The following is a 25,697-nucleotide window of genomic DNA, read 5'->3' as shown; positions in this document are numbered from 1 at the left end:
TTGGCAGGAGGGACTCATTAGCCTTGGCTTGCAGCTCACCAAGCCAAACATGGGAAAGGTTTCGTGGGTCAGCCCTGGGGATAAATATGGAGCAGAAGACCATTGGGCAGTTTGCAGCTTTAATGCTCATCCCACAGATGTGCCCTTGAACTATAGTGTTTCTTAAAGAAATTTGTTGCATAATAACAGATTTACGTTTATGTAAAACAGTTTTTAAAACTACTTCAATGGCTGGTAAAATCAATGTTTTATCTATAGTGTTTTCCATATTTGGCTATAGGTAAAGAGATCTTATAAGACACTCACAAATCACTCACAAATCACCATCTTTTCTATATGATGTTGAAGAAAGATTGTGTGGGTTTATTCTGAACTTTATTTTTGAGTTTTTGAAATTTTTTATCACCTTTATTTTTTTACGAGGGTAGCATCGTCTCAAAAAATCCTTTAGTGTAATAGGTTTCATATAGTCATAAAAAGGCACTTAGACATCCGCTTATTTAACCAAGGAAATAAATAATCTATGATGTAAAATCTAGATTTCTTTTTGTTAAACATTAGTTACATGTAGACAAAAGTAACTATTTAGATAAGTATTGAAATTAAATACAACCATTTTACATTTCAATAGCAGGACAAATATTTATAACTAAATTACAAATTATTTATATGTGCTTGAAATAGTTACATTAACGGAGTGTGAACATTAAAGTTATAACTTGCTTAAAGGAAATCCACCACCGTAGACCCCCATGGACATCTCATAGACCCCCAATTTACTTTTTCACTCTCATGGGGGTCTATATAGACCACTTTGGGAATCACTGATCTACATCATTGGTTAGTGGCATGTCCTCAGTCAAGTCAAGCAGTGACAGTGCTGGTAGAGGAGCGTTTCATTCTCTCTCAGCCTCTCTGTACAGAGATTTGTATTTCTCCATCTGTCCCATAGTCTCATGTGACCCATGTGTTCTATAGATTAGCATCCTCCATTTCTGTTGTCCATTACCTTCTTACCATGTCACAGAATTACTCGGACATCTTTCATATGCGTTTGTAAGTACGTGACAGGTTTAGATTTAAATTTGATTGAAAGCCCATCACACTCCAAAAACAAAAAGACACACACACACCAGAACCTAGATGACAGTAATGTATTCTTCACTTTTTAGGATGGACACATGATTTATAATCTGTGACATAATATTAGTGCGTCTGGTGACAGCAGAGATATCTTTTGAAAAGGAGCATTTATCTCCCTTTATAGAATAATGAAATCTTCTATGTCATAAAATTAGAAGAGATCTATAGATGGAATGGAACTGGTTCTTATCTCATGAAGGGACACACTTGGTTTAACTTTTTTTGGTTGTTCTGTAAATCCACCATGAAAGAAACATTTCCCATTGGTGGTTTTATATGGATGTGTTGTGTGCAGAAATGACTTATTCAGCGGGGTTTAAAAAAAAATACCTCTTCAATATAAAAAAAGCAAATTACACACTCCAAATGCTTTGGTTGCCTCCTCCAGTCGTAGAGCGACTATGGTTCATCTCGAAATGTGTCTGTGGAGCTTTTGGAGAGACTCTCACGTCCACAAATATCGCAGGTTAAGGTGACTTTTGCTTTGGTTATAGATGAGCTGGCCATTTTTTTCTTGAGTTTTTCATGAGCCAGTCGAGAGGTGTCCGTAATAATAATAATAATAATAATCTTTATTGTCCGTATGGAAAGTTGTCTTACAATTTGTGCATTACACCAAACAAAAAATATTATAACTATAAGAAACCAAAGTGTACATTCACACCAGACTTACTCATAATTTACATGTGACAAAGTTTATTCCAGATTGTTCTTAATGATTTGATTGCCAGGGGAACAAAAGAGTGTTTGTGTCTGTTTGTCTTTGCTATCGGTGTCTTGTATCTCTTTTGTGATGGTAAAATCACAAAATCCTGACACAAAGGGCGATTCTTTATTTCGAGGATCTTGTTAGCTTTTTTATAGATGTTTGTCTCCAACAATGCCCAAATGGGTTTTGTTTTTTGCCAATGATTTTGCCAGCAGCATTTAGGATTCTATAAAGTTTATTTTTATTTTTAATGCTCAGATTGCCATACCAGGCAGTGATATTGAAACTTAAAATATTGCAGATATGAGCGTGATAAAACATAGCCAAGGCCTTTTCGCTAACATTAAACGAGGACAGTTTTCTTAGTAATCGTAATCTTTGATGCCCTTTTTTGCTGATATAATCAATATTTGCAGTAAAATTTAGTTTATTGTCTAGGATAGTACCAAGGTATTTAAAGATTTGCACAATTTCAATAGTCTCTCCAGCGACAGAAACAATATCATTTTCCTTCTTTTCCCTTCGAAAATCGATTATCATTTGTTTGGGTTTTTACATTTAATAATACAAAATTATCTTTACAGTATTTTTCAATGTGTTCTATTTCTTTGAAATACTTATTTACGTTTGAGCTCTCTGAGAGCAGGGCAAGAAGAGCCGCATCATCAGCGAATGTTTTTCGGAATACGATTGTCCTCTATCCGGCGAACATGTCCAAGCCAGCGCAAACGGCGTTGTCTGAGGGCTGTAAAGATGCTGGGAATACCTGTACGCGCAAGGATCTCAGTATTGCACACTTTGTCCAAGTGATTTTCAAGCTCCTTCAGAGACATCACAAATGGAATGAGTTTAGTTTTCTCTCTTTGCCTAGGTGGTCCACGATTCACTGTGTACTCAGAACGCATGCCTTGTAGACTTTTTATTTTGGTCACTGTAGTGAGATTCTGGTTTTCCCAAACTCTTGACCTGAGTCTAGCAAAGGTCGAGACCTCCTTCGTTGTGCGTTTTTTAAATTTCCTCTTCTAGAGACAGGTCATCTTGAAATGTGAATCTAAGATAGCAGAATTCATTTCGGCCTTAAAGAAGCGAGTCTTAGCCCTGTAAAATTTTAAAAAGGCCATCTCTGCTGACTAGATCGAAGGCTCTAGTCAGGTCAATGAACGCGATGTACTATGGCATCCTTTGTTCTCTGCACTTTTCCTGAATTTGGGCGGATGGAGAAAATCATGTCAATCCCTGAATGAAAGCCGCACTGTGATTCTGGATAGACCCGATCAGCGAGTTTTTGAAGCCTTAGAAGTATCACTCGAGCAAAGACTTTCCCTACATTAATTAAGAGGTAAATTCCCCTGTATGTTTTATAATCGCTTTTGTCCCCTTTGTTCTAGTACAGTGTAACGATTTTAGCATCCCGCAGATCCTGTGGCACAGCACTTTCTTGCCAACATTTGCAGAGCAGTTCATGTAGAGGTTGGCTTAGTGTAGTTTTGTATTGTTTCAGAAGATCGTTTCTTGAATTATTACAATTAGTATAAGGCAAGCACTCAAATGTAAATAAATAATAACATAATAAATAAATACATTTGACAGCTCTTCCAGACTCAAAGAGCGATCTCAGGTCGTCTCAGTTTTAAATTCTTGAAATATTGTAGACATTTTTATACTCTCAAAAAGTTTTAATTAATTATGATAAAATAATCTTTTACAATTAGTAACAATACTAGTTTCTATTATTTTAGAGAATATGAAATAATTCATGATAATACAAATAGATTGAAGAGAATACATTCTTTGCACAATTTTCTAAACTTAAATCATGAGCAAACTGAATAGGCAAGACATTTTAAAAGTACGATTGACAAAGGACACAATCTATTCTACAATAAATAACACAAGTGTACCAGATGTTAAGAGTAGGACCTAAGTGTAGATCGTTGTTTGGTTACACTCTAAATGAACAGTATAGTATCGACACTAAGCCCAGACGTCCTGATACATTGGCTACAACTGGAAGGTGGAATATAAAAATAAAGATTGTTAGGACAAGAAACAATGAAAACTTTACAAAAAATACATTAAAAAAATAATTATTTTTTCCCCTACAATTTATAATTTATAATTTTCTATTTAATAATTAATTAACGCTACATATTACCCCGCCCCATTACCCCCCCCCTTTCGGCGAACGTATAAACATTCTATAATATTCTAATGATAAGTATTTAGATCTAGACCCAGAAGATTATGCGCTAAATGTTCTTGAGCATTCATTTATTCCATTCTGGACTGACTAATACGTACGTGTGGAAATACCCGAAGACGGAGTAGCTAAATATTTCCTCTCGTTCTCTCTAGCCAAATTGAAATGTATATTTGTTTTTGTTTTTTTTTCAAAATGACAACGGTCAATCCAGAGTTTTCCCAGTTGAGCTAACGAGCTAATCCTTCTTTTCCCAACGATATACAGCAACTGTATTCAAATTTTGTTTCTAACCGTTTGTGTGATCCGTATCCATTCACCTAGGTCATAGGTTTTGGATTCCACAAATTTTGAATTGAATAGAGGTATTGAAAGGGCATTTTAGCTCAATTTAATAACGCTATCATTTCAATACAACAATAGAATCAATGGTGACAGAGAAATGTGGAAAAAAAGATCTCTCTCTCTCTCTCTCTTTTAGTGTATCTGTGTCTTTCTCTGTTTCTCTTTCTTTCTCTCTCTCTGTGTTTCTCTCTCATCCTGCCTTTGTCTCTCTATTTCTCTCTCTCTCTCTCTCGCTGTCACTTTCTCTTTTAGTGTATGTTTGTCTTTCCTTGTTTCTCTCTCTCTCTCTCTCTCGCTCTCTCTCTCTCTCTTTAGTGTATGCTTATCTCTCTCTGTTTCTCTCTTGCTCTCTCTTTCTCCCTGTCTCTCTTACACACTACAATAATGAAGCAAGATATATTTAGTCACACTGGCACTAAATGAGAAGTCACTGCTATGATCATGTAGCTCACATTTTGTTGTTGATTTAATTGATACAAGTATTGAAGAGCTCCACTGGAAGCTGAACAGTGTCAATTTCTCGAACCTGTTTTTTTTTTAAACAGAATTTTACATTGCAATTTAACGAATGATATTTTGTCTGCATTCGTTATTTGATTCATTAGTTTGATTCATTATTTTGATTCATTAGTTTGATTCATTATTTTGATTCATTAGTTTGATTCATTAGTTTGATTCATTAGTTTGATTCATTAGTTTGATTCATTAGTTTGATTCTTTACTTTTTGTTTTCTACAAGCAAACCGTTTAAATTATTTAATTAATTATGTAAGCGGATTTTTTTTTCATAAAAATACTAAAACAAAACATAAATTTAACAAAGATTATGTTTATAGTATGTTAACAAAATAGATAAAGCCACTTTTTTGTGCGTCTTGTCGGTCGGTTTGTCTGTCCGTTACGTTTAGACAAAAAAAAACGACTAAGAGCTATTTAAAAAATGATTATCTTTAATTGTCCTCCCAAAACATCGCAATAGTTTAAAGTATCTGTAATAGATTGTTCAATATGTTTTAGTAAAAACATCGCAATAGTTTAAAGTATCTGTAATAGATTGTTCAATATGTTTTAGTAAAAACATCGCAATAGTTTAAAGTATCTGTAATAGATTGTTCAATATGTTTTAGTAAAAACAAATTAATGCCAAATCAATTCTTACTTATATTACATTTCATTTTATTGCTTAAACATTGCCAAAACAAAGGATCCATAATACGTTTTTAAAAATAAATAACAAAATAAGAAAACGAGAAGTTCATTGACCCCCAACCAATTGTTGACATCACTTTCTCAACTTTGTTGACATTTGTTTTACTTCATCACGTCACACAAGAATTTCTATCGGTAAATAATGTTTCGAATTTTGTTTTCAAAAAAGAAATTGACCTATATTACTTGAACTTTATTAACTAATCGTCGCAAAATTGTTTCGAATTTCTATGAAATCTCTTCTAGCGGTAAATAACTGAAATCGCACTTCTAATAAATATCGAAACTCTTGTTGTTGTTTAGTTAAAAGTAAAGCGCTCCATCACAGAGTACCGGCACCTACTTTGTGACAAAAAAATACACACACACAATCACACACACACAATCACACATATATATATATATATAATTTTTTGCTTTGATTTTGTTTATTTCAGGTGAGATTTTAATACTAAACCATCACTTGCCCCAGCACACTCAAGGTTTTTTTTGAGTTTAAAACCCCTTACCAGGTTGTTTTTTTTTACAGTTAAATCCCTCTCTTCTATAAAACAAAACAAAAAAAAAATAATGTAAACGACAATCACCATATTCCAAGAGCATAGCTAAGGAAGATTTTGATTTTAAAACCCTCTCCAAAATTAACGATAAACCCCCTCATCAATAGAAGAATATCCATTCATCAGTCACCAGAATCTATAAGCGTAGCCAATAAGGGTTTTGTGTTTAAAACACCAGCGGGGTTTCCAGCTAAAAAAAAATACCTCTTCAATACAAAAAAAAAGCAAATTACGCAATCAAAATGTGATGAGCGTAGCCAAAGGGGTTTTAAAGTTCAAACCCCCCTCCATCAAATAGATTTCTTCTTTGTCAGACATTCTGATAGACAAGACGTCAAAGTCACCAAAGCACAATGTGGAGCTGACTGTTTGACCGATCATCGCCTAATCTTATTTAAATTAAAAATATGCCTCAGGAAATCTCTATACTGCATTCATAGATTTGACTAAAGCTTTTCCTAATGTCAGTCGTGAAGGCCTCTGACAAATCATGTCCAAATTCCGCTGCCCGGATCAATTCATAACGATGGTCCGCCATGATGCCATGCAAGCAAAAGTCCAAGACAACGGAGACTACTCCAAGCCTTTTCCTGTCTCAAATGGCGTGAAGCAGGGCTGTGTGCTGGCTCCAAGGCTTTTAAGCATAATGTTCACCACCATGCCGAAAGATGCCTTTCGCACAGAAAGCATTAGAGTTGGCATACGATATCGCACCTATTCAAGTTTATCCAATGCTCAGAGACTCAAGGCAAGGACCAAGGTAAACTGCGACTGCATTAGAGACCTGCTATTCGCAGATGACAGTGTCCTAAATGCCGCAAAAGAAGAAGACCTTCATAAGAGCCTGTCCCTCTTCACTAATGCCTGCAAAAATTTTGGCCTCACCATTAATGTAAAAAAGACAGAAGTGCTGCACCAACCTCCTCCTAATAAATCTGTCACAGAACCAGACATTCTCAAAGATGACCAGAAATTAGCATATACAATATTGAATATACTTCGTGTATGAATGTTGTTCGTATGTGCATCCATATTGTGTAGGGGTGCACCGGATAGTCCCTCCGGCTCCGGCTTCTGCCGAATATCCGGCATTTTTTTACTATCCGGTGCTATTCGGCTCCGGTCGGATATCACTACCGGATAGTAAACCGGATAGTAAAAAATACACCTATTTAATATGCATAAAGTGGACCTAGTTCCATTACTGTCTGTTATAGAATGTATTAATGTTTATATGAAAACAAAAAATGTGCTTAAAAATAGAGCCATTATGAATATGCACCAAACATCGTTTATTATAAAGACAAGGCGTGTTAATAACTTAATATAAATAGAGATGAAACTTTACATCATAAATGCGCTTTACATACAGAGCAGCAATGGCTGGCACTTTTTTCAATTTGTCTTGACCTTTGAGTAAGTTAGTTAACATGTTAAAATGCTACATTCCTTGACTACGTCATGCTGACCAGACGTCTGTCTAGCTGTGCGGGTATATCTCCAGAGGTAGAGATGAATAACTCCCACCCCCTTTTATTTGTTTAGTCCATCACATTGAGTTTTTATGGGTGGGTAACCACAAGTTAAATACGATGGACGTAGGTTTAATGTCAGCGTATTGACACTCTCTAGTGGTCACACCTTTCGAGGGAACTGAGTTTGTTTACTTAGTAGTTAATCTTTATTAGGGGGGGGGGGGGGGCTGGACTACAAGAGCCACACCTCTAATGTAACCAGGTATATTTCTAGATGAACAACTCCCTTCCCCTTTTATTTGTTTAGCCCATCACATTGAGTTCATTGATTGACAGGTGACCCCAAGTCAGATACGATGAACGTAGGTTTAATGTCAGCGTATTGACACTCTCTAGTGGTCACACCTTTCGAGGGAACTGAGTTTGTTTACTTAGTAGTTAATCTTTATTAGGAGGGGGCTGGACTACAAGAGCCACACCTCTAATGTAACCAGGTATATTTCTAGATGAACAACTCCCTTCCCCTTTTATTTGTTTAGCCCATCACATTGAGTTCATTGATTGACAGGTGACCCCAAGTCAGATACGATGGACGTAAGCACTCTCTAGAGGTCACACGAGGGAACTAGGTTTGTTATTGGGGGGGGGTGGACTAGACTTTACATTATAAATTCGTATTACATACGTAGCAGCGATGTCTGGCACATTTTAAAAGCTTGTCTTGACCTTTGAGTGGTCTTGTAAACACGTAATATTCCTTAACTACGTCACGCTGATAATCTGTCTAGATGTGCGAGTATATCTCCAGAGGTAGAGATGAGCACCCCCACCTCCTTTTGTTTGTTTAGTCCATAACATTGAGTTCACGGATAGGCAGCTGACCACATTAAGCCAGATGTCAACGTGTTGACACTTTCTAGAGGTCACATCTTATGCGGGAACTGAGTTTGTTTACTTGGAGTAGAATTTTTATTAGGGGCGGGACTACAAGCCAAATCTCTATAAGGTTAATCTGGTATGAGTTTGTTTATTATGAGATAGGTTGTCAATCAAGGGTCTGGACCACAAACCAAATTGTTAAGACATATTGACACTGTCTAGAGGTCACTAGATGATGACACTAAGTTTGTTTACTTGGAGAGAAATGTCAATTAGGGCGCTGAACTACAGGACACATCCCTACAAGTATTTTGTTACACAAGCCACGGGTATTAAAGTGGCTTGTAAGGGCCTTTAGTAAATTGGACAACAATAATAATGGCTGATAAAAAGTCATCACTTATATGGCGTTACTTTAATGTCAAAACAATGGACAACTCTAAAGCAGTTTGCAATGCTTGTAAAATAGTAATGTCACGTGGTAAACCAGGCAAACCTAAAGACTTCTCAACCACCACTATGATTAGTCATCTACGCTCGAAACACCCAGACTTATTCAACGAAATGACTGCATTGAAATCAGCATCAAGTAATATCACTGCCTGTGCCAGTTCGTCTACGAGCTCCAGTGATTCGTCAAGCCTCACACACAAGCAGCAACCAGGGATTAAAGAGGTCTTAGACAAAGCTAAATTGTGGGATATTAATAGTGATAATGCTAAACGCATTCACTTGGCCATAGCAAAGATGATTGCAACTGACATGGAACCTTACCAAGTAGTTGAGAAGCCTGGATTTATTGGACTTTTAAAAGTACTGGAGAAAAGATACACTGTGCCTAGTCGCAAATATTTTACAGAACGTGTTATTCCAGATATCTACGACAATATTTCCTCAAAGCTTCGTGAAATGCTATCTGATGCTAAAAGCATCGCTTTCTCAACGGACACTTGGACAGCTGATAATACCACCGAATCATATTTTGGTTTAACTGCCCATTGGTTGAATGAGTCATTTGACCGAAGCAGCTATGTTTTGCATTGTACAAAATTTAATGGCCAGCATACGGCTGCAAATTTGCTGTACTTAAGATATTTACTAAGCCATTATCTGTATTAGATACAAACCAGAAGCGGTTTGTGGCCTTTAAAACACGAGCCTAATGACAAGTTGATGGTGTCAAATACATGAACACAAACATCTACCCACTATAGGCTACAACATAGATTGTACTTAAGAAAGATTTACGCTACAAAACCAACAGTGAACTTTACCTTTGAAAGATTTACATTAGTTACATATATGTTTATATATTCTGCATGAGTTATCCCACATTCTACTTTACAATACATACGCACACATCATCTCATGTTACAAAGATTAGTTTATGATAAACATATCTGTAAAAAAAATGCTGTTCATTTTAATTGATCAATCAGTGATAGAGTTTAAAGTAAGAATGTAAATAACAAAATAATATGAATATAGGTATGTTATATAGAAGATTTGCAAAAACTTCAGTAAAACGAGCTGTTTGAGTCATGTAGGTATCCGGCTCCGGCTCCGGCCGAATATCTAATTGTACTATCCGGTTATATCCGGCTCCGGCCGGATATCAAAAAGTACTATCCGGTGCACCCCTAATATTGTGTATCTATATTGTTATTGTACAGTAGTTACGCTGAGGTTGTCAATTGTAGTCAAATCGAATTTCCATTTGATTGGATCAATAAAGGTTATCTTATCTTATCTTATCTTATCGATCTACTTTTCAACGCCAATATAATAATAACAAGGCTTGTCATCGAGTCCGAAGATTCATGAATGCAATATTTCCCATCGATACGCATCGCCAGCTGTAACTTACATATTTCCCCACAACCAGGGCAGGCATAACCATTGACCGCCTATGGTCGATTAAGATTTTCTTTTTGCCGTCTGCATCTGTCCTCGGCAGCGGATTTCCTTTTGGTTTCAAATGTGCATGCAGCGGCCTTTGTGAGTGACCTCCAGCTGTCTGTCTCGCTCATCAAAAAAGACTGCTTTTGGCATACGTTCATCTCCCATACGGGGTACGTGCCCTGCCCAGCATAACTGTAGGACTATAAGAAGTCCCTCTATACTAGTCCATACCGGTGTTCGCGAGGACATCGCTGTTTGTAGTGCTGTCTGGCCACCGTATGTTTATGATGAATCTCAAGCATCTTTGGTGAAAGCGTTCAAGTAGTGTTAGTTGTTTTCTGTTTAATACCCATGTCTCAGATCCATATAGAAGGGTTGAGAGAACCATTGCTTGGTAAACACTTTTTTTTTGTAGGCAGCTGGAGCAATCTATTCCGCCAACTCACTCCTGGAGGCGTCCAAAAGCACAACTGGCCATGACCAGATGGTTATCAACTTCCTTAAAAGCGAGGTGTCATTCGGTACTATGCTTCCTAGATATGTGAAGTGGTCTACCACGTTAAGGGGACGTCCAGTTACGTTGATCTTTAGGTCTGAGTAGGTTTTATTGGGTCACTTCTGGAACATGACTTCTGTTTTCCCAATGTTTATAGATAAACGGGATCGTATGCGAATTCGTTGACTGCCATCTGGAGATCATTTTCATTTTGGGCTAGCAGGGCGCAAGTATCGGCATAGCGAAGCTCTGTTATGGCCATTTCTTTTGAAGATTGCCGTCCGAACGAAAGGTGATGTCGATGTCTCCTTGCAATCGCTGCCTCATTTGACCCAGCATTACGCCAAAGAAGATAGCGAATAGAGTAGGAGCACAGCTTGCTTCACGCAATTTTCTATTGGGTAATGATCAACATGTCACCATTATATCTAATCTTGACTTTTTTCTCCCACATGAAACTGATTGAGAATGGATAGGAGCGTAGTTGGGCATTCGAGCTTGACCTAAATCCTCAATTAACCATTGACCGCGTCGAAAGCCTTGGTGAGGTCCGCGAAGGCAGCGTATATATAGGCTTATACAGTTTACTAGACTTAAATCTAGTCTAAAATCAAGACTGTCTAAGACTCTAGATCAAGACTGCCTAGAGTACCAGTAAATTCTGATTATCTTAGATTCTGTATCTACTATATTTATATCCTTGATACATATTCTAGAAATAGATCTATACTGATTATATAGTTACAATTGAAATTCAACGTGAGTATTTATGACTATATAGATACAGATTATAACTAGATTTGATAGATCTATGACTATTATGACAAGGCCTATGGCATGTATGAGATCAATTTTTCAAAGCAACTATAATTAATGGACTTCATCTAAAACAAGTTCATTCATGTATTCACATGGGATTTTTTTTATATATTTATAAGCTTGGTATTATTTTGTATCAATGTCTCACAACGGCTGATAAGAGAAATCAGGTATAAACATCAGGAGAAAACACGACCACTTAACTCAAGAAAACATTAAGAAATTAAAACAGACACAAAATAGACAGTGAGATTCATAAGAAACGAATATTCAGAAATGATTACAGTAACACCTTTTTAAAAACACCTTTAAAAAAAATCATTAAATTTTAAAATCACAATTTTTATTTTTACAATTATTTTTGTTTGCGAAATTGTGTATCGGAAAATGCCGGGTACTTGAAACAAGTTAGTCATAAAAACAATACACAGATCTTGGGTAAAAGACTCATCAAATAAGGTACTGTAAATGCGTACTTTCACGCGCTAGTTTCAGGTCTTTTATTTTTATAGCCTCTATCGGGTTTCATCCCAACTACCTGTATTTTTGTGCAGAATTGTTGTCTCTATCAGGCACACTTCAAATTATTAAAACTTCAATGTTGCCGACCTAATAAAGGCTCGAAACCAAAGAGCTTGTGTTCCTACAGTCTTGCAAAGGGCAACTTCTAGAATGTGAAGACTATTGCTAACTCTACCTTTATTGAAGACTATTGCTAACTCTACCTTTATTGAAGACTATTGCTAACTCTACCTTTATTGAAGACTATTGCTAACTCTACCTTTATTGAAGACTAGTGCTAACTCTACCTTTATTGAAGACTATTGCTAACTCTACCTTTATTGAAGACTAGTGCTAACTCTACCTTTATTGAAGACTATTGCTAACTCTACCTTTATTGAAGACTAGTGCTAACTCTACCTTTATTGAAGACTATTGCTAACTCTACCTTTATTGAAGACTAGTGCTAACTCTACCTTTATTGAAGACTAGTGCTAACTCTACCTTTATTGAAGACTATTGCTAACTCTACCTTTATTGAAGACTAGTGCTAACTCTACCTTTATTGAAGACTAGTGCTAACTCTACCTTTATTGAAGACTAGTGCTAACTCTACCTTTATTGAAGACTATTGCTAACTCTACCTTTATTGAAGACTAGTGCTAACTCTACCTTTATTGAAGACTACTGCTAACTCTACCTTTATTGAAGACTATTGCTAACTCTACCTTTATTGAAGACTAGTGCTAACTCTACCTTTATTGAAGACTAGTGCTAACTCTACCTTTATTGAAGACTATTGCTAACTCTACCTTTATTGAAGACTATTGCTAACTCTACCTTTATTGAAGACTATTGCTAACTCTACCTTTATTGAAAACTAGTGCTAACTCTACCTTTATTGAAGACTAGTGCTAACTCTACCTTTATTGAAGACTATTGCTAACTCTACCTTTATTGAAGACTATTGCTAACTCTACCTTTATTGAAAACTAGTGCTAACTCTACCTTTATTGAAGACTAGTGCTAACTCTACCTTTATTGAAGACTAGTGCTAACTCTACCTTTATTGAAGACTATTGCTAACTCTACCTTTATTGAAGACTAGTGCTAACTCTACCTTTATTGAAGACTAGTGCTAACTCTACCTTTATTGAAGACTATTGCTAACTCTACCTTTATTGAAGACTAGTGCTAACTCTACCTTTATTGAAGACTACTGCTAACTCTACCTTTATTGAAGACTAGTGCTAACTCTACCTTTATTGAAGACTATTGCTAACTCTACCTTTATTGAAGACTAGTGCTAACTCTACCTTTATTGAAGACTAGTGCTAACTCTACCTTTATTGAAGACTATTGCTAACTCTACCTTTATTGAAGACTAGTGCTAACTCTACCTTTATTGAAGACTATTGCTAACTCTACCTTTATTGAAGACTAGTGCTAACTCTACCTTTATTGAAGACTAGTGCTAACTCTACCTTTATTGAAGACTATTGCTAACTCTACCTTTATTGAAGACTAGTGCTAACTCTACCTTTATTGAAGACTAGTGCTAACTCTACCTTTATTGAAGACTAGTGCTAACTCTACCTTTAGTCTGTACACCAGATACAACAAAAAGTCATGAATGAACAACAAATTGTAATACGGTCATTTTGGGAAAATACCAAAAATTAAGTACAGCATTGGCAGAGTTAGGATGACAGTAAATGTGAAGGACAGTTAGATAAAATAGACCTTGGTGACAGACTTGATACTTGTCACAAACCGCTGTGAGCCCACACCCGTTTGTGTGTGTGTAGCAGAGCAACCGCAGTCCACTACCATGGCCTTAGTTATTGTGGAAAGTTTTAAGTTTGTTTACTGTTATTTATATTTTAGATTTGATGCAATTATTTATGTTTTTAATATATTTTAATTAGTTGAATTAGATTTATTTTATTATTGGAAGGGGAAATAAGTATTTTGTTTGTGCTTTAATGTTTATTTTGTTGTCACGTGACCAGGGGACCTAGGCTACAACGAAGGCGGGGTGACCTGGGAAATTTGGGGAAAAAGGGGCAGTTGGCGCGGCGCCTTGGAGATACAAAGCCTTGGCTCTGACCAGATCGCGGCCTACGACATCACTGGTCAGAGGCCAAGGTTATGCGTCACCGATGATGCAAGGGGACGTAACCACTGTGTTGCTGTGTAGTCCACATGGGAGGGATTTTGCTCTTGAAACGAACGGACAGTGAGCGTGGGTTTTCTAGAGCGGACGGTCACATCTCCCGCTTCTGTTTGTCTTCCTAATATTGTACGAGAGAAACTTATAGCAGAATCTAACGTTCATAGTCATTAGAGATCTGAGTTTAGTCACCAGTTGTTGATGTACCTGTATGTCAACGTTTGATTTGGAAGATTCTATAGTGTGTGTAAATAAAGTGATACGCCTACGTTTTTCTAACTATATTCCGGTGTTCAGTTTTTATATGTTAAAGATATAGAAAAACACCAAAATCGCGACAGGGCTAAAGCCACCAAAGTTCCAGCGTCAACAGTCGGGCCTCCAGAATCACCCTAGACCACGACCAGTTAAAGCAGGCGCCAGCACACTGCTAGCGTCTTGTGACAATACTATCAAATTATTTTTAGTGACGATAATAAAAGAATTGTTTTAGCCGTTGTATGAACGATGCGACCAATCAATGTGGTGCGACCAATCAATGTGGTGCGACCAATCAATGTAATGCGACCAATCAATGTGGTGCGACCAATCAGTGTGGTGCGACCAATCAATGTGGTGCGACCAATCAATGTGGTGCGACCAATCAGTGTGGTGTTCCAATAAACTAAGATATGAGTGAAGGTGATATTGTTCCCATAAATACATCCCTAGGGGCCTAGGACATAGTTGGAAGTATATCACAGAAATAAAAAAAAATGCTTCAACCTAACGCTTTTACAAACCCCATCAATGATCAAGTAAAAAATAAATAAAAAAATCTTTTCTAAGAGTACTTCGCACTTACAGCTATATCTCTCAAAAATGCAATGTAGAAATTATTTCCTTTATTCGATGTATACAAAATCAAATAGGTTAATATTTTTTCATTGATTCCTGTTTTGTTAAGTACACTAAATAATTGTGGAAAGTTTCAACTTGATCCGAGATTGGATGTGGGGGTGTACAATTATTTCAGGGGGCCTAACCCTATATATTTAGTCATATTTGTGAATACTGCTGAATTAATTTACCTTGTTGGTATCATGCAAAATACTTATTTACCAGTAATTAATTTACTAATTGGCTAATTGTTATTATTGTCTATGCCAATGAATAATTATGCAAAGTTTCAACTTGATCCGAGAATGAGATTTGTAGAAGTAACGTGTACAAACGTTTACCAGACAGACAGACAGTGAACTTTCTTAAAAGGTGGATTTGGTATTTACCTTTAAGGAGCTTTTGGAAAATGAGACCTACTTTCAACCTCATCCACTGGACTTGTACTTGCAGGACGTTCGTTCATACTTGCACTTGTCAGATCTGTAAATAGAAATCACACAAGAAACAGAATGAAAATAAACATTTGAGAAAGTCTTCAAGAAATATATAAGTTCCCCTTTCAGACTTTGCGATCTATAGGGCCGATGATTTTAAGGTTTCTTTGGCCAACGGTTTACGAGTAGGGTCTGGCCAGCACAACGACCCACCGCCTTTACTTTCCCTAACTTAAGTCAGGTACCCACTAGAGCATGATGGACTCATGGGTGCCCTAACAATACCCACGTTAAAAATCCCAGTTTTCACCAAGATTCGAACCCAGATCCCAGGTTCGGAAGCCAAGCGATGAACCACTCAGCTACTACACCCCATATTAGATCAGATAATTTGTATTGATCCAATCAAATGGAAATTCAGTTTGACTACAATTGACAACCTCAGAGTAACTACTTTACATTAACAATATAGATGCAAATACAAACAACATTCCCAAATATAAATATATATTGGACCAATATGTTTTATTTAAATAAATTTTGTCAATAAACAAATTGAACCCCTATGTCTAATGAAAATATATTTTGAACATAAACTAAATGGGACCAAATACATATAATTTCTTTTGATAAATATGACTTGCTCTGTTATAGCTTGCTGTACATTAGAAACAATAGTTTGTGATGTGTAAGAAACATATGTGTAGGTGTGTGCGTGTGCGTTAAAGTGCAAGTGGAATGTGCGATACGACAATGTTGATAGTTTATTATAAATAATTAATGAATAATTTAAATCACATAACGTATATAATAAATATTTATTTAATTGATATTTCGTAATTGTTAAATTTGTATTTTGTTTTTGTTACAAAAGAAATTATTATAAATCGTATCTTATTAAGTAATTAATGAATGCACCAATTAAACATTACCAATTGGACTCTCGTGATCCATCCTATTCGAATGAAATCTGTAAAGAAAACAACTGTGGTCACTGAAATGGCAATATCTAGACAAACTAGTCATACACACTATCACTTCAAAATCATGTCTACACAGTGTTGACTTTAGGTTTAGATTCGCCTCCCCCCCCCCCACCTCGACACTTTGTGTGTAGAAACTGAGTTCTTTATCTAATCTAATAAGTTACTTAGTAACATTTTCAACTCATTCTTTTATTGTGTCGCCACCATTGCTAATCTAAAAAGTCAATTGCTAGTAAACATAGAAAGTGGGGATGGAGGGTGGAATCCTGATTATTTGGTTCCCGGCCACTTCATCCCCGGTCACTTCATCCCCGGTCACTTCATCCCCGGCCACTTTATCCCCGGTCACTTCATCCCCGGCCACTTCATCCCCGGTCACTTCATCCCCGGCCACTTCATCCCCGGCCACTTCATCCCCGGTCACTTCATCCCCGGTCACTTCATCCCCGATCATTTCTAAGAGACACAAATAACTTCATTAGTAGTTTATTCGAGAGGCAGTTCAAATAACTTATGGGATCAATTCAAGCTATCTAGTTTATTCGAGAGGCAGTTCAAATAACTTATGGGATCAATTCAAGCTATCTAGTTTATTCGAGAGGCAGTTCAAATAACTTATGGGATCAATTCAAGCTATCTAGTTTATTCGAGAGGCAGTTCAAATAACTTATGGGATCAATTCAAGCTATCTAGTTTATTCGAGAGGCAGTTCAAATAACTTATGGGATCAATTCAAGCTATCTACCCAAGGGATCAACTAATGCAGTGTTTCTGAAACATTTACTAGTGGCGTCTTCTTAAAAAAAAATCACCCTTCTTAATTTGTTGAGTACAGTAAACTCATGCAACTAGGCATGGCGCGGAGGACCATTGACAAACGTTTTCCTGCATTAGTAGCTTCGTCAACAAGGTTGTATTTCTCTTCACCCAGTTGACTTTAGTTTAGCTCCTCCCGCGCAGTTCGGCGCATTGGGCCGCAAGCTGTCTCCACAAACATCTGTTACTGGCAACGTCTGAAGCCTCCTCCCACCTGGTGTCCACTGTTCTGAGGTCCTCCATGAAAGTGTAGCGCCAAGTTATACGAGGACGTCCTTCGTAATAGCCTCCAAGCCATCGCAACTCTTAGTATGCCTAGTTCATTTTGTCGTAGAACATGTCACACAAATCTGTTGCGACGCTCTGTCACAACTTCACGAAGTGTTTGACTCCCAGTTCGGTATAAGATTTCCCTGTTTGAAAATCGATCTATTTAACTGATTCCCTAAATCCGTCTCAGGGATTTTTGTTGAACCACATTTAGTCTTTTCTCAATTTTGGCATATGACTTCCATGTCTCACATGTATATGTTGCTGTTGGGATGACGATTTTGTTAAGAAAGAGTATTTTCAAAACCTATCCAATGGCTTGTCTTGTCCGAATAGGCTGCAACCTTTGGAAAATGCTCCCTGCCTTTCCTATTCGGTAGGCTACATCATGGTAGGCATCCCCATCATTTGTTATGATGTTGCCAAAGTATGTGAACTTGTCCAACTCTTCAAGCTTTGACTCGTTAAGTTTGACGGGGGCACGCTTTGCCCACTTGCAAACTTGTAGTCTTTTTTAAGTTTATGCAGAAACCAATTTTGGGTGCCTCGCTGTCTAGGTTCTCCGTCATTTCTTGTATACATTTTTCTGTATTCCCGAGTCCGGCAAAGTCAAAGTTCGTCAATCGGAGTTGTTCACGCCATGGAATACCAAAGGCAGTCTATTTCATTGCTCTCCTTATTATGTAGTCGATGGCTAGGAGGAAGAGGAAGGGAGATAAAATACACCCCTTGTCTCACCCCTTGTCTCACCCCTTGTTTCACCCCTTGTCTCACCCCTTGTCTCACACCTTGTCTCACACCTTGTCTCACCCCTTGTCTCACACCTTGTCTCACATCTTGTCTCACCCCTTGTCTCACACCTTGTCTCACACCTTGTCTCACCCCTTGTCTCACACCTTGTCTCACCCCTTGTCTCACCCCTTGTCTCACCCCTTGTCTAACACCTTGTCTCACCCCTTGTCTCACCCCTTGTCTCACACCTTGTCTCACATCTTGTCTCACATCTTGTCTCACCCCTTGTCTCACACCTTGTCTCACACCTTGTCTCACCCCTTGTCTCACACCTTGTCTCACACCTTGTCTCACATCTTGTCTCACACCTTGTCTCAAACCTTGTCTCACACCTTGTCTCACCCCTTGTCTCACCCCTTGTCTAACACCTTGTCTCACCCCTTGTCTCACCCCTTGTCTCACCCCTTGTCTCACCCCTTGTCTCACCCCTTGTCTAACACCTTGTCTCACACCTTGTCTCACACCTTGTCTCACCCCTTGTCTCACACCTTGTCTCACACCTTGTCTCACATTTTGTCTCACACCTTGTCTCACACCTTGTCTCACACCTTGTCTCACACCTTGTCTCACATCTTGTCTCACACCTTGTCTCACACCTTGTCTCACACCTTGTCTCACCCCTTGTCTCACACCTTGTCTCACACCTTGTCTCACATCTTGTCTCACACCTTGTCTCACACCTTGTCTCACACCTTGTCTCACACTTTGTCTCACACCTTGTCTCACACCTTGTCTCACACTTTGTCTCACACCTTGTCTCACACCTTGTCTCACACCTTGTCTCACACCTTGTCTCACATCTTGTCTCACCCCTTGTCTCACCCCTTGTCTCACACCTTGTCTCAGACCTTGTCTCACACCTTGTCTCACACCTTGTCTCACACCTTGACTCACACCTTGTCTCACATCTTGTCTCACACCTTGTCTCACACTTTGTCTCACATCTTGTCTCACACCTTGTCTCACATCTTGTCTCACACCTTGTCTCACACTTTGTCTCACACCTTGTCTCACACTTTGTCTCACCCCTTGTTTCACACCTTATCTCACACCTTGTCTCACACCTTGTCTCACCCCTTGTCTCACACCTTGTCTCACACCTTGTCTCACACCTTATCTCACACCTTGTCTCACACCTTGTCTCAACCCTTGTCTCACACCTTGTCTCACATCTTGTCTCACCCCTTGTCTCAAACCTTGTCTCACACCTTGTCTCACACTTTGTCTCACACCTTGTCTCACACCTTGTCTCACACTTTGTCTCACACCTTGTCTCACACCTTGTCTCACACCTTGTCTCACACCTTGTCTCACATCTTGTCTCACCCCTTGTCTCACCCCTTGTCTCACACCTTGTCTCAGACCTTGTCTCACACCTTGTCTCACACCTTGTCTCACACCTTGTCTCACACCTTGTCTCACATCTTGTCTCACACCTTGTCTCACACTTTGTCTCACATCTTGTCTCACACCTTGTCTCACATCTTGTCTCACACCTTGTCTCACACTTTGTCTCACACCTTGTCTCACACTTTGTCTCACCCCTTGTTTCACACCTTATCTCACACCTTGTCTCACACCTTGTCTCACCCCTTGTCTCACACCTTGTCTCACACCTTGTCTCACACCTTATCTCACACCTTGTCTCACACCTTGTCTCAACCCTTGTCTCACACCTTGTCTCACATCTTGTCTCACACCTTCTCTCACACCTTCTCTCACACCTTGTCTCACCCCTTGTCTCACACCTTATCTCACACCTTGTCTCACATCTTGTCTCACACCTTGTCTCACACCTTGTCTCACACCTTGTCTCACACTTTGTCTCACACCTTGTCTCACACTTTGTCTCACCCCTTGTCTCACACCTTGTCTCACACCTTGTCTCACACCTTGTCTCACACCTTGTCTCACACTTTGTCTCACACCTTGTCTCACACCTTGTCTCACACTTTGTCTCACACCTTGTCTCACCCCTTGTCTCACACCTTATCTCACACCTTGTCTCACACCTTGTCTCACCCCTTGTCTCACACCTTGTCTCACACCTTGTCTCACCCCTTGTCTCACACTTTGTCTCACACCTTGTCTCACACCTTGTCTCACATCTTGTCTCACACCTTGTCTCACACTTTGTCTCACACCTTGTCTCACACTTTGTCTCACCCCTTGTTTCACACCTTATCTCACACCTTGTCTCACACCTTGTCTCACCCCTTGTCTCACACCTTGTCTCACACCTTGTCTCACACCTTATCTCACACCTTGTCTCACACCTTGTCTCAACCCTTGTCTCACACCTTGTCTCACATCTTGTCTCACACCTTCTCTCACACCTTCTCTCACACCTTGTCTCACCCCTTGTCTCACACCTTATCTCACACCTTGTCTCACATCTTGTCTCACACCTTGTCTCACACCTTGTCTCACACCTTGTCTCACACTTTGTCTCACACCTTGTCTCACACTTTGTCTCACCCCTTGTCTCACACCTTGTCTCACACCTTGTCTCACACCTTGTCTCACACCTTGTCTCACACTTTGTCTCACACCTTGTCTCACACCTTGTCTCATACTTTGTCTCACACCTTGTCTCACCCCTTGTCTCACACCTTATCTCACACCTTGTCTCACACCTTGTCTCACCCCTTGTCTCACACCTTGTCTCACACCTTGTCTCACCCCTTGTCTCACACTTTGTCTCACACCTTGTCTCACACCTTGTCTCACACTTTGTCTCACACCTGTATTGAGCAGTAGAGCAGTTCAAATAAAATTAAATTAAGAAGGGATGAAATGATATTGTTACAAATGACCAGTGACAGGAAGAGGGTAACGTGTGACCCCGGCGAGACAACACAGGAGCGGGTGTTCTCTGGAATGTACATGTATAAACAAAGACAGGATGTGACGTGTCCTTACGTGTTGTTCCAGAAGGTACTAGCAATGTCCAGTGACACAGGTCACTACTTGTGACCCGGGCAAGATGACACTGCAGCGAGTGTTTTTCTGGAATCTACATGTATAAACAAAGACATGATGTGACGTTTCCTCGCGTGTTGTTCCAGAAGATACAAGCAGTGTTTGTGCAACTTTGGAGGAGCGATTAGGGACTCTATATAAGCCAGAGAGTTAATGTGAAAGTCAGTCATAGGTAGAGTCGTCGGTAGAGTCGTCGTTACTGTTGTCTACTGTGCGAGACTTGGTTCAGCTTTGGGAGACCTGGAGCGACACTGGGAAGTGTGTCGGTGGTCTGTTTTGTGGAATACGGCTCGATGCAAGTTGAGAAGAAATGAATTGCAACGAAGTAAAGAGATGAATTGCAACGAAGTATAGCTAACTGTAAACTGACGGATATTGTACAGTCTTCTACGCTACATGTTATAGTGACGAATTGTTAGAGTAAATAATCAATAAAGTTATATTAAGCTGAAAGTTGAGTCGTAAAGTTATTTGCAGTGATTTTATGTGTGTGCCTTCTTGTACATTTAGCCAGAAGATCAGGAATACGTAACAACTGGTGTCAGAAGTGGGATCTTTCTGGCTAGAAACTTCTTGTTGAACTTGACATGAAAGAACTTAGACAAGAGCTTCGAGAAAGAGGTCTACAGCTTAACGGGAATAAGGAAACGCTAACAGCACGTCTCAGACAAGCCCTGTTGGAGGAAGATGAGAATCCTGACATCTGCCAACCTAGAATCAGAAATCAACACCAGATTTTCTTCATTTAACCAGTTGGTCAAAGTCATGAATGATGATGAACAAATAGCTACCACGCGCAACAAGACAGAAGAACAAACAGATACAATAAAAGATCAAACGAGAATCATGATGAACATGATGAGTACCCAGCAGGATCAGATTGAGTCGACAGATGAAGAGCTACTGAACACCCAGCAGGATCAGATTGAGTCGACAGATGAAGAGCTACTGAACACCCAGCAGGATCAGATTGAGTCGACAGATGAAGAGCTACTGAACACCCAGCAGGATCAGATTGAGTCGACAGATGAACGAGCTACTGAACACCCAGTAGGATCAGATTGAGTCAACAGATGAAGAGCTACTGAACACCCAGCAGGATCAGATTGAGTCAACAGATGAAGAGCTACTGAACACCCAGCAGGATCAGATTGAGTCGACAGAAGAAAGAGCTACTGAACACCCAGCAGGATCAGATTGAGTCAACAGATGAAAGAGCTACTGAACACCCAGCAGGATCAGATTGAGTCGACAGAAGAAAGAGCTTCTGAACACCCAGAAGGATCAGATTGAGTCGACAGAAGAAAGAGCTACTGAACACCCAGCAGGATCAGATTGAGTCGACAGATGAAAGAGGTACTGAACACCCAGCAGGATCAGATTGAGTCAACAGATGAAAGAGCTACTGAACACCCAGCAGGATCAGATTGAGTCAACAGATGAAAGAGCTATTGAACACCCAGCAGGATCAGATTGAGTCGACAGATGAAGAGCTACTGAACACCCAGCAGGATCAGATTGAGTCAACAGATGAAGAGCTACTGAACACCCAGCAGGATCAGATTGAGTCGACAGAAGAAAGAGCTACTGAACACCCAGCAGGATCAGATTGAGTCAACAGATGAAAGAGCTACTGAACACCCAGCAGTATCAGATTGAGTCGACAGAAGAAAGAGCTTCTGAACACCCAGCAGGATCAGATTGAGTCGACAGAAGAAAGAGCTACTGAACACCCAGCAGGATCAGATTGAGTCAACAGATGAAAGAGGTACTGAACACCCAGCAGGATCAGATTGAGTCAACAGATGAAAGAGCTACTGAACACCCAGCAGGATCAGATTGAGTCAACAGATGAAAGAGCTATTGAACACCCAGCAGGATCAGATTGAGTCGACAGATGAAGAGCTACTGAACACCCAGCAGGATCAGATTGAGTCAACAGATGAAGAGCTACTGAACACCCAGCAGGATCAGATTGAGTCGACAGAAGAAAGAGCTACTGAACACCCAGCAGGATCAGATTGAGTCAACAGATGAAAGAGCTACTGAACACCCAGCAGGATCAGATTGAGTCGACAGAAGAAAGAGCTTCTGAACACCCAGCAGGATCAGATTGAGTCGACAGAAGAAAGAGCTACTGAACACCCAGCAGGATCAGATTGAGTCAACAGATGAAAGAGGTACTGAACACCCAGCAGGATCAGATTGAGTCAACAGATGAAAGAGCTACTGAACACCCAGCAGGATCAGATTGAGTCAACAGATGAAAGTGCTACACCATTGATGAACAGCGACCAAGAATGTGGCGACTAGTATTTTAAAAAAATATCAATTTTAAGATAGAACTGAGAAAAAAAAATCCGATTTTTTTCGCCAACCCTGGTAAATAGTTATTTAAACCACTGAGGTCTTGAACCATAAGTTGGGAACCTTTGAAGTGAAGAAACCTACCCATGGGATCACATCTAAAGCAACCTATCTATGGGATCAACTAAAGCAACCTATCAATGAGATCAACTAAAGCAACCTATCCTTAGAATTAATTGGAAACTTTGAGCAATTATTCATTATTTCTAACAAAGTATGAATCAGTCGAAAATTGACCAAGTTATTAATTATTGGTAATTAAATAATTTAGTTTGATATTGCTAAAGGGAAATAAATCTTACAATATTGAAAGCTAAGTCTATAAAATTTATAGTTATTTCCCTTAGGCTTTTTAAATAAGTATTTTATTGTTAATTTTACTTTATTACTGCAGCCTCCAGCAAGTGTTTGTATTCCCTCAGTTCATCTTCTAAACTTTTTCTTGTTTCCGTATGGCATTTTAAATCGTATTGCAGTCTATTTCTTTCCAGAGTGAGATTCTCAAGACTTATCCTATTCAATTTCAGTTCGTTTTCACGCTCAATCTTTGCAGAGCGGCACTTTTCATAATCGATCTTCTGTAATAGGGCAATAGGGAACATTAAGTCTTACTAATGTTAGTAATGTAGCAATTATAAATCATCCATTCTTTCTACCTTTCGTAATGTAGCAATAGAGAACCCATTTATTCATTTGACCTTTCGTAATGTAATACATAAATAGAAAACAAATAAATTCATTTGAGTTTTGTAATACAGAAACAAGGGACATATAAACACATTGGTTGTCTAATGCAGTGATGCCCCAAATACGACCGCGGGCCACATCCAGCCCTCAACGTTGTTCCATCCGACCCACCAAAAAGTGTTAAAAAATCCACTCTCCACAAAAATAAGTTCAAGTAATGGATTTGTACCGACAATAAGCCAACATATTAATTTTATAAAGAAAGATTAGCTGTTTTTAAAGAATATAAACATCTTTATGAAACCAAACACAGAAATAAATAATGCGGCGTTCTTGGTTTGAGACGCGATTGTTAGATTACACCTAGAGTTGAGGATTGATGAGAATATTTTGTCGTACTTCTTGCACATGATCAGACCTAACCAGCTCACCTAAACAGGGTAACTCCCAAATACCTGGGTCGTGGGTCAGATTGGAGCGTGGTCCCATCGATTTTTTGATTTATGGCTTCTTGGTGGATGTCTTTTCTCAAAGTGAATAGGGTCTGGACTGTCTTTGAACAGTTTATTTCCATTTTCCACATTCGGGTGTAGCATGAAATCGTGACGAGGCTAGGTTGGATTTCCGCCGTGAGAGCTGCAGCGGATCTCTCGGTCTGCCAGATTAGCAGGTCGTCAGCGAAGAGCAGAGATCGACACTTCAATCATTCTGTCAGATCGTTTATGTAAAGAAAAGCGTACATGGTAATGACGAGCCCTGCTGTAAACCTTGCTCAAATGTTCTTTGCATGACAAGCTAGATCCGTAGCGTGTCTGTCCTGTCTGTTTGAAAGTTCTTTAGCCACCAGTACATATTTAAGCATACTCCGAGGTTCATCAATTTAAGCAACAATCCTTGTCTCCAGACTCTGTCGTAGGCCTACTTAAGATCTAAAAATACTGTCAGCGTTGATTCACCCTTGCGTCTTACCGTGCCTGCCTGGAAACCATCAGCTTCTGACTGTATGCGTCGTTTGATCGTTTGGTGCTGCTGTTTCTTTATGTTTAATATGTATGTATGATCATTGGTTT

General features: G+C 39.0%; 1 protein-coding gene across 1 annotated transcript in view; it reads right to left on the bottom strand.

Moving 5' to 3' along the window:
- Nucleotides 1-353: 353 nt before the first annotated feature.
- LOC106056749 (60 kDa neurofilament protein-like) overlaps nucleotides 354-25,697 on the bottom strand; it is a 45,684-nt gene continuing 20,340 nt past the window's right edge. Inside the window, exons 9-12 of the mRNA XM_056041885.1 lie at nucleotides 24,322-24,518; nucleotides 16,660-16,697; nucleotides 15,680-15,773; nucleotides 354-3,859 (exon numbers count right to left, since the gene is read on the bottom strand). Coding sequence (XP_055897860.1) covers nucleotides 15,682-15,773; nucleotides 16,660-16,697; nucleotides 24,322-24,518 — 327 coding nt within the window. The 3' untranslated portion in view covers nucleotides 354-3,859; nucleotides 15,680-15,681. The remainder of the gene's footprint in view (nucleotides 3,860-15,679; nucleotides 15,774-16,659; nucleotides 16,698-24,321; nucleotides 24,519-25,697) is intronic.

The sequence above is a fragment of the Biomphalaria glabrata genome, chromosome 9 (genome assembly GCF_947242115.1).
Source record: "Biomphalaria glabrata chromosome 9, xgBioGlab47.1, whole genome shotgun sequence".
Lineage (NCBI taxonomy): Eukaryota > Metazoa > Mollusca > Gastropoda > Planorbidae > Biomphalaria > Biomphalaria glabrata.
This window is presented reverse-complemented; position numbering and strand designations above follow the sequence as displayed.